The 8,384-nt window shown below is 54.5% G+C and overlaps 2 protein-coding genes across 2 annotated transcripts in view; one reads left to right on the top strand and one right to left on the bottom strand.

Annotated features, from left to right (window-relative positions):
• LAMB3 (laminin subunit beta 3) overlaps positions 1-5,900 on the top strand; it is a 34,914-nt gene extending 29,014 nt beyond the window's left edge. Inside the window, exons 19-26 of the mRNA XM_017741098.1 lie at positions 9-68; positions 1,042-1,245; positions 1,864-2,008; positions 2,818-3,025; positions 4,013-4,154; positions 4,271-4,438; positions 4,827-4,980; positions 5,378-5,900. Coding sequence (XP_017596587.1) covers positions 9-68; positions 1,042-1,245; positions 1,864-2,008; positions 2,818-3,025; positions 4,013-4,154; positions 4,271-4,438; positions 4,827-4,980; positions 5,378-5,514 — 1,218 coding nt within the window. The 3' untranslated portion in view covers positions 5,515-5,900. The remainder of the gene's footprint in view (positions 1-8; positions 69-1,041; positions 1,246-1,863; positions 2,009-2,817; positions 3,026-4,012; positions 4,155-4,270; positions 4,439-4,826; positions 4,981-5,377) is intronic.
• Positions 5,901-6,223: 323 nt separating this feature from the next.
• Positions 6,224-8,384, bottom strand: part of CAMK1G (calcium/calmodulin dependent protein kinase IG) — a 13,141-nt gene continuing 10,980 nt past the window's right edge. Inside the window, 3 exon segments of the mRNA XM_008638951.2 lie at positions 6,224-6,811; positions 7,772-7,888; positions 8,323-8,384. The exon segment at positions 8,323-8,384 is cut by the window's right edge and continues 60 nt beyond it. Of these exon segments, the coding sequence (XP_008637173.1) occupies positions 7,795-7,888; positions 8,323-8,384 (156 nt within the window). The 3' untranslated portion in view covers positions 6,224-6,811; positions 7,772-7,794.

The raw sequence follows: 8,384 nt of genomic DNA, 5'->3' as shown, positions 1-8,384 counted from the left end.
CGGCCGAGCTGCTGGCCCTGAAGGGCGAGCTGGCCTCAGCCCCCAACCTCACCCCTGTCCTCAACCAGGTGAAGATGCAAAGTGGGTTTTTAACTTCCCCACGGGGTGTGTGCGGTTTTCGGGGGGCCCTGCAGAGCTCGGGAGGCAGAAGCCTGGCCTCGCAGCCGTGCCATCTCCTCAGGCAGGCCGGCACGGCAGGACAAAGTCTCTGTCCAGACAGACTCAGCTGCTGCTGGGGCCATCGGTGGAGAATTGGCTGAGCAGCCCCTGCCCGGGGATTACAGATCCCAAAGCACTGCCCACCACCCCCTCCCAGCCACGTGCTTTTCCCTCTGGGGGCTCTCTTGTGGCAGTTCTGGTATCTCCAAGAACCACTTAATTTCTGGATGAGGTTTCTCTTATTTCTCCTTCACTGCTTTGTTATTGCCATGGAGATCCATTTCAGTGTCGGTTGCTGTGGAGACCACCAGTCTCTCCTCTCTGCTGCTCGGGGCACCAGCACGTTCCGAGCCGCCAGCCTGGCCCTGGCTGTGCACGTGCCCCTGCTGCAGTGTGAGCTTGGGGCTGACTCTGCCAGATGCTGTGCAGTGCAAACTGCTGCTGCTCTCCAGGGGCTTCTGGCCCAGGTCTCCCCACAGCAAACAGTGCAGGGTGGATGGGTGGTTCTGCAGAGGTGTTTGCTCCACACAGATGTGCTGTTACTCATTGTGAGCCACTGGGCTTTGGCTCCTGTTTCTGCTCCAGCTCGGGCTGGTGAGGCGATGCTGACCTGGTGTCGCTGGCTCAGGTGTGGGCATCCAGCTCTGCCTGCCCTTGTCCAACAGTGGCACATCTGCAGTGCTTTGGGCTGTGCCACCCGTGTCACTGCCAGCCCCTCTGTGCTCCCTCCTGGTGCCCAGGCAGCTCCTGCAGCTCGAGCTCAGCAGTTCCCAGCTGCCCTGGCCGGGTCTGCAGCCCCTGTGGTTCTGTGTTTGCCCCCCACGGGCACCAAGGGTCTCCAGCCGGGCGCTGCCCAACTCCAGCTGTTCTCTCCCTACCCAGGTGTGCGGAGGGGCCCGAGTGGAGCCGTGCACCCCTGCCCGCTGCCAGGGGCTGCTGTGCCCTCGGGACAACAGCTCTGCCTGCGAGGCCGGCCGGCCCTGCCGCGGCCTCTTCCCGCTGGCCAGCGGGGCCCTGGCTGCGGCCGGGCAAGCGGCCAAGGAGTTCGGCAGCCTGAGTGCCCGGCTCCGGGACACGGCACAGCTGGTGAGTGTGGGCACTGCCTGTCCCCCTGCTTGGACCTTTGCTTACCGCAGCAGAGAGTGAGGAATGCCCCACCTCAAACCTTATTTGAGGCTTGATCCTTTGGGTAGCTTCAGAAATCCAGGAGTTTTTGAGTGGGAGGCTCCCTGCTGTGTGCGTGGGTCCTGCCTGCCCAGCTGAAGGCACGTGAGTGGCTCTGGACACACCACAAGGAAATCTTTCTCACTCCTGGGTTGGGATCAGTACGGCAGAAGGGGTGGGAATATGGAAAACTCTTGGATCCTTTAGGTGTGTCTGCTCTAGCATTTGGTGCAATCAGGGAGAGTTTGTGTGTTAGGGCTCTTGCAGCTTCTTTCTGTGCCTTGCAAAGAGAAAGTGAGGGTTCAAAGTCATTCAAAATCCATTTCAAAGGTGTTTTTAGAAGCTGAAAGGTGCTGTCTCTCTTTGAGAGCTTCCTTTGCAGATCCAACCCTCAGTCTTTAACATTCACAGTCCTTTAAAGCTCAGGCACAGAGAGAACAGGGAAGAGCATCGTTTCCTTGCCCAGTTCCCTCGGAGCTGCAGCAGGGCTGTGGGCTCTAGGACGAGCAGAAGGCACCATCAGGTCACTATTGTTTGCAGATTAAGATGACAGAGCTGTCTGCGAGTCAGATCCAGAGCAGCACCCGGCGGCTGGTGGAGCAGCTGGGGGTGACCAGGACGCAGATCGAGGGGGACGTGCGGCGCATCCGGCAGCTCATCCAGCGAGTGCGGAGCTTCCTGTCAGGTACCCCTGGCACTGCAAGGCTGGGGCTGCAGCCTGCTTTGTGCAGGGACACAGCTGGTTTTTACAGTGATCAGAGAATCAATGAGGTTGGAAAAGACCTCCAAGGTCATCAAGTCCAAGCTGTGCCTGATCCCCACCTTGTCACCAGCCCAGGGCACTGAGTGCCACGTCCAGGTGCTCCCTGGACACTCCGGGGATGGGGATTTGCAGCCAGCAGTGACCCGATGCAGAGAGGTTTTCTGGCCAGGCTCAGTGATGCAAACAGACAGATGACCCTTCTCTGGAGCAGGCTGTTAATCAGATGAGAATTCCTTGTTGTCCTACAAACTGATGGGATGACTTATTGTTCACAGACAGATTGTAATAACATAATGAGCCTCCTGAGCATTAGCTGAATAAGAAAATCAGGTCATTTGGTGCTGCCTGGTGCTAATGATGAGTGAAGATATTTCTGAGCTAATCGCTGGGCTAATGTCCCTTGGGCTATGCCTGCTTCTGATTTATTAACTTTTATTTCTGAAATGAAAAAAGGCTTGTCTTGAAACACACCCTCATCTGCTCAGTGAGGGCTGCCTGACTGCTCTGGGCTCAGCCATGGTGTTCTCGTTGCCAAATTCAAGGTATCATTTCAGCTGTTTGCTGAAAGTTTTGCTGGTGTGAATGAGAAGTACATGGAATTCAAAGAGATTAATTCAGAAGGGATGCTGGCAGCTGTCTGGAATGAGACGTGTGTGAGATGTGCATGGGTGTCTGCCCTCCTCCTCCCTTGCATTTGCACTCCCACCTTTCCTGATGCTGTCTGTCTGCAGACAAGGACACGGATCCTGCCTCTATCCAGGAAATCAGTGAGTCAGTTCTGTCCCTGCGCCTCCCCACGGATGCTGCTGCAGTCCGGAGGAAAATGACCGAGATCCAAAAGCTGGCGACGGAGCTGCAGTGCCCGGAGGACATCCTTGCCCAGACGGCCGAGGACATTGCCAGGGCGAAGAGGCTGCAGCAGGAGGCAGAACAGGCCAGGTCGGTGGGGGTTCAAGGCCTTTGGCAGCTGAGGGTCCCTCGGCTGGGGTGGAACTGGTGGTTCTCAGCTGGGTTCAAATCTCGCTCTGCCTGAGCTGTCCTGGCTTGCACAATCTGAAGTTTTAGGCCAGAACCTTCTGTGTCCATCCAGTGCCTAAAAGAATGAGTCTGCAATCTCCAGACACCTCCCTGGGGCCCTAGGCGAATAAATCTACCAAGAATAGATCCTATTATAGATACCAGGACAAGAAGGGCTTTATCAAAAGCAATGGAGGCTTTTCTCTTATCTCGAGTGCCTGTGTTGGGACATGACAGTGTTGCCCTGGTATTAGTTGATATTGGTGACCTACATCCTAATTGCACAAGAGAGCATGAGGAGATTCAGTGGGCTATTTGTTTTCTGGGTGAAAGTTGGGAGGATTATTCCACGGTCCCTTAAAAAGTAATTACAGGGTGTCCTTGCCAATTTGGAGCATCTGCTTTGTCACAAGTTGACTTGCAGCAATCCCCCAGTGAGAAGGTCAGCAGGATAAGTCTGTAAACTCCTTGGCAGTGTCTGACACCTGCTTAACCTGCTGGAAGTGATGAGACAGGGGAGCCTGGCTTTCTCCAGGGCTCTGCCACCCAGCCTGAACAGTCCCACTGCGAGCAGAAAACTGTTCACTGGAACTGCTTCCATGGTTATTGCTTCCCCTTCAATACCTTGTTATGCACTATGAAATATTTCTGACTAGTTTGAAGGAAGGTGTTTCTCTCCCCTTCTTAGTTTGTCTCCTTTGCTTGAGGCTGTGAAGTGGAACTAATGTTTCTCTCACAAGGAAACCTGCTGCAGTCCAGACCTGTGGGTTTTGGGGATGGGAGATGGCAACTTTCCCAGTAGCAATCCTGTCTTGCTTCTCAAGCTCCCTGATTTTACCTCTGTGACCTCGACTTCCAGTCTGTGCCCTTACCCACGCTCACTCCTGGCTGCTTCTAACCTTTCCCCAGGAACCGGGCCAACGCTGTGGAGGGCAGCGTGGAAGAGGTGGTGGGGACCCTGCAGCGAGCCAACACGGTGCTGCTGGAGGCCCAGGGGGCCCTCAGGGGCTCGGGCTCCTCCCTGCGCTTCATCCAGGAGCGTGTGGAGGAGGTGAGCGATGCCCGGTGCCTTCCCAGTAGCGATCCCGAGTCCCTCGGCCAGCAGAGCTGGTCCCTGCACAGGGAGGGCCTTTGGATGTGACCTGACGTGGATCCCTCTGCTCTCAGATCGAGGCTGTCCTTGGTCCGGCCGAGAGGAACGTGGCGGCCATCGGGGCCGGGCTGGCCGGGCGGCTCTCGCAGCTGCAGCGCGGCACTGACCAGAACCGCCTGCGGGCCGGGGACATGCAGGACATGGCGGGGACAGCGGCACAGCAGGCCAGCAGTGCCCAGCAGGTACCAGCTGCGGGGTGTCCCCGCTGCCAGCAGCAGCACAGCACAGCCAGCTGTGTCCTGGCTCGGGACGAGGAGAGGAGATTTTCCTGTCCAGGCCACGGCTCGTGTGCTGTCACATCGCAGCATCATCCCACAGCTGAATTTCTCCAGAGTCATTCCCAATCCTAACGCCCTTTGCTGGGAACTCATTTCTGGTCTGTCCTGCCTGAGGCAGAGCGGCCCATGGAGCTGTCTGTCAGTCTTTGAGTGCATCACAAACTGTCACACATTTGGTAACAATGCTCTAGTGCAGCATCCGTTTAATATCTAAGCAGGATTCAACACTGGAAAAACCCCTTCTCTGCAGCCTGCTGGATCCTACCTGCAGTGCTTGTTTGCTTTTCCCCAGGCTTTTGCACAAGTGAAGGAGCTGTACACGGAGCTGCAGGGCAGGATGGGGCAGAGCCCGGCGCTGGGCGAGCAGGGCAGGAGGGTGCAGAGCATCGGCCAGGAGGCGCAGGCCCTCTTCGAGGAGACCATGGGCATCATGCTCAGGATGGAAAGTAAGGCTCTCGCAAACTCAGCGTAATTGTGCCCTGGGGAGCAGCTCCTGGACTGCTGTGGTGTGAGGGAAGGGAGTGACGAGGAGGACAAAGCACTTTGGGCAGTGAGAGGGTGGGATTTGGGCTGTAGCTGGTGGTGCTGTGCCAGGAAATTGAGAGTTTTCAAATGCCACTGTGCTCCCGTTTTCCTCCACACACTCACTTCCATTTTTAAGCATTCAAAGCAGATGGCTTTGTTGGGAGTGGTTGTTTGGGGTTGTTTTAGAGGGGGAGCAGAGGCAGTGCAGGATGTTGGTTTTCTTGCCCCATCAGAGCTGCGCAGGAGGGAGGTGGAGGCTCAGCCCAACCCCACCATGTAACCCTTCCTTCCCTTCCCTTCCCTGCCCTCTCTCCTCAGCTTTGGAGTCGGAAATTCAGGAAGGCAACAAGGCTCTGATGTCCAGGCTGTCCCGGCTGTCAGGGCTGGAGGAGCAGGTGGGGAGGATCCGGGACACCATCAAGGAGAGAGTTGCCTACTACGAGAGGTGCTCCTGAGGAGCCCCCGTGCTCCAGGGCATTGCTGCCTCCTCTGCACACACGGACTGGTGCATTCATTCCCGTTTTCCAGCTGGAGTTCTCCTGTGTCCAGTATCTCTATTTTTAGCAAGTTAATTTTCCATACCTCTGGAAAATAGCTGCACTGAACCAAAGGAGCAGCCCCACAGAGTGGGTTGGACTGGCCAAAGCTGCCCAGTGGTTGGAGGAGAAAAGGGGAGAGACATCAGGCTCCCATGGCAAATAAACACATCCCCAGGTTGTTATTTCCAGAGGGCTTTAGAAAGCAGGACATTTTTTTTCTTCTTTTAGCCAATTCAAGCTCTTTAAGCTGAATGTCACTGTTCAAATTAAAGCCCTCCTGTGGGGTCTTTTAAAGCTTTTTATCTGTGCTGCAGTTAATTCTTCAAACATGCCATGGCTTCAGTACTTCCCTCTGAGATCTTCCTTCAAATAAGCAGATCAGAGAAACGGAGAATTTTATCTCCCTCTCTACAACATACCTATATTTATGCAAATTAGAGAAACACATAGTCGAAGGTGAAGTCAGATGTCTTGTTTGATTTTCTGCCACAATCTGCTTATTTACCACGGAACATTTTGCCAGAGAAACACCAGCGGGAGCAGGTCTGGGATGCACAGGGAAAGCTTTAGGAGGGACTTAACAGACCATTTCCACATCAGATTTCTATGAATAACCAAGAGGCGCTTTAGAAAACAAAACTCAGCTTTATTAAGCAAGTATTCATTGTGCAATTACAGCCTTGGAAGCGGAACTCAGACCTTGCTGTGTTATTGTCAGACACAGGGAGGCTTGTAGCAGGTTCTCTCTCCTGTTGCAGCTGCAGTGAGGGCTGGGCAGCTGAACTCCAGAGTGCCAAAGCCTGGGACTAACCAAGCACAAGGAGTGGAGAGGGTGAGGGTTGTAAAAACAGCTGAGCTGCCACGGAGTAAAGCGCTGCATGGCTTTGGTTTGTGGGGTTGGTGTTGTGCAGTGCATTTGTGCATTGACAACTAAACAGAAAACAAAAGCTCATAGCACTGATGACGCCCTATGGATAATGTACACTGGGTGTGGGAGCAGGAGCCTCAGACCTTCCCGTGCCTCCTCCCAGCTGTGATGATCCAGAAACACCTCGAGGCCACTGCAGCGATGGATTCCTGGCACTACTGTGCCCCTGTCCCCAGCTGGTCACTGCTCTCCGAGAGCTGCTGGCGGGGCAGAGCCTCCTTTCCTGCTCACACTGGCGGTGTCTGGCTCTGAAGTGCAGAAAAGAGTAAAAGAGCCCTTCTGGTTCTGCAAGAGAAAGAATTCCAGGTGAGGACTGGGCTTTGTTTCACTCACTGCTGCCTGCAGAACGTGCTGCTAATGAGCAGCAGTGGGGGCGAGGGACAGCTCAGATCCCTTTGAGGGCTCGGTTACAAAGGGCTGTCACAGCACTGATTGTTGGAATGGGCCTTTTTGGAGTCTGTAGTGGCTCTAACTCGCATTTGTCTCTGCTGTTCATCCTTTGTGCGTAGCAGTCCTGTTCAAACGACCTCATCAGCGGAGACTGGCACAGGACATGAGAGGAGGCAGCTCCCTGATGTAGCTTTTGAGGAGAGCTCTGCCAGCAGGAGCCCACCTTTGGGCCATTCCTTAGAGCAGGATCTAACAGCAAAGCTTCTCACTGCTCACACACAAAGCCATGCAGATGATAGCAGGATTGAGCCAAGCTGTGGTCAAACAGGATCAAACTCGCATTATTTTACTCTGCTTTACAAAATGAGCATCTCTGTGCTCTGCTCACAAAGACATTTAAACCTGCCTGGGCCAAATGTGGGAAAGAGAGGTCCTGCCTGTGCTGAGCCCTGCACCCGCAGCTCTTGTCAGCCCTTTGCTCATGGTCTGAGACCTGGCTGAACAGCCCCAGTCCCAGCTGAGGGAGAGGCTTGCACCAGTGTTTTTCCCTCATGAATAGGTTGAAGTAATTGTAGAGTTTGGTGTGACAAACCCATGCTTGGGCTCCTCTCTCACGTTCCTGGGCAACCTTGTTGTGATGTAAAAGTTGGATTCAGAGTCACTGGCCTGGCCCTGATGGAAGCTGAGAGCTGAGTCATTGCTTGAGAGGAGGTTTGGTGAAAGGCTTTTTCAACTGCAAAAAACCTGGGTTCATTTACTTCATGTACAGTCACTGTGCTATTTGTGCCTTTCCCTTTTGCCTGCCCTAACTGGATTAATTAAAAGCAGCTGGTGATTGGATTGCAGAGCACTCACCTCTGACCAGGTGGCTGCCTCCATCACATGATCAAACAAACTCCAGTTTGCCCAGTGCCACAGTGAGATGAGTGTTTACTGGTTTTCATTGGAACAAGAACCTCTGACTTGAAATGACTGGTTGGGAATGGGTGGAACAGAACAGAAAGACGAGAAATAGCAATTATTTACAGTCATTCTGCAGGGGGATTGTGGTGTTAATTACAGAACATCAGCTATGAGAGCAAAGCAGGGCTGGGTGCAGCCCCTGCAGCCACAGCAGGGTCTGGGCACTCAGCACCAGCAGCTTGGAACACTGAAAGCTTTTCTGGCAAACCAGTTGTGCTCCAGTCCGTGGGGAGCCGGGCCACCCAGCCTGGGCCACCTGCCCACCCCGTGCTCAGACACACCCAGGAGAGCCTGGGCTGGGCACAGCTCCCAGCCAGAGCCTTGGCTCATTCCTCCCCTTCTCCCTCCACCTGGCACCAGCCCCTGTGCCAGGCATCTCCTTCCAGGGATGGTCATTCCCATACAATGTGCTGGAAGTTAATGGAAAGGACCTGGATACCTACTGGGATTTTGAAGACTTTTTGGGCAGCGCTGTCTCGGAGCAGGAGGACACCTTTGTCCTCTC

The sequence above is a fragment of the Corvus brachyrhynchos genome, unplaced genomic scaffold (assembly GCF_000691975.1).
Source record: "Corvus brachyrhynchos isolate BGI_N302 unplaced genomic scaffold, ASM69197v1 scaffold338, whole genome shotgun sequence".
NCBI classification, from domain to species: Eukaryota; Metazoa; Chordata; class Aves; order Passeriformes; family Corvidae; genus Corvus; species Corvus brachyrhynchos.
The sequence above is the reverse complement of the archived record's forward strand: the minus strand, read 5'-3'. Positions and strand labels throughout refer to the sequence as shown.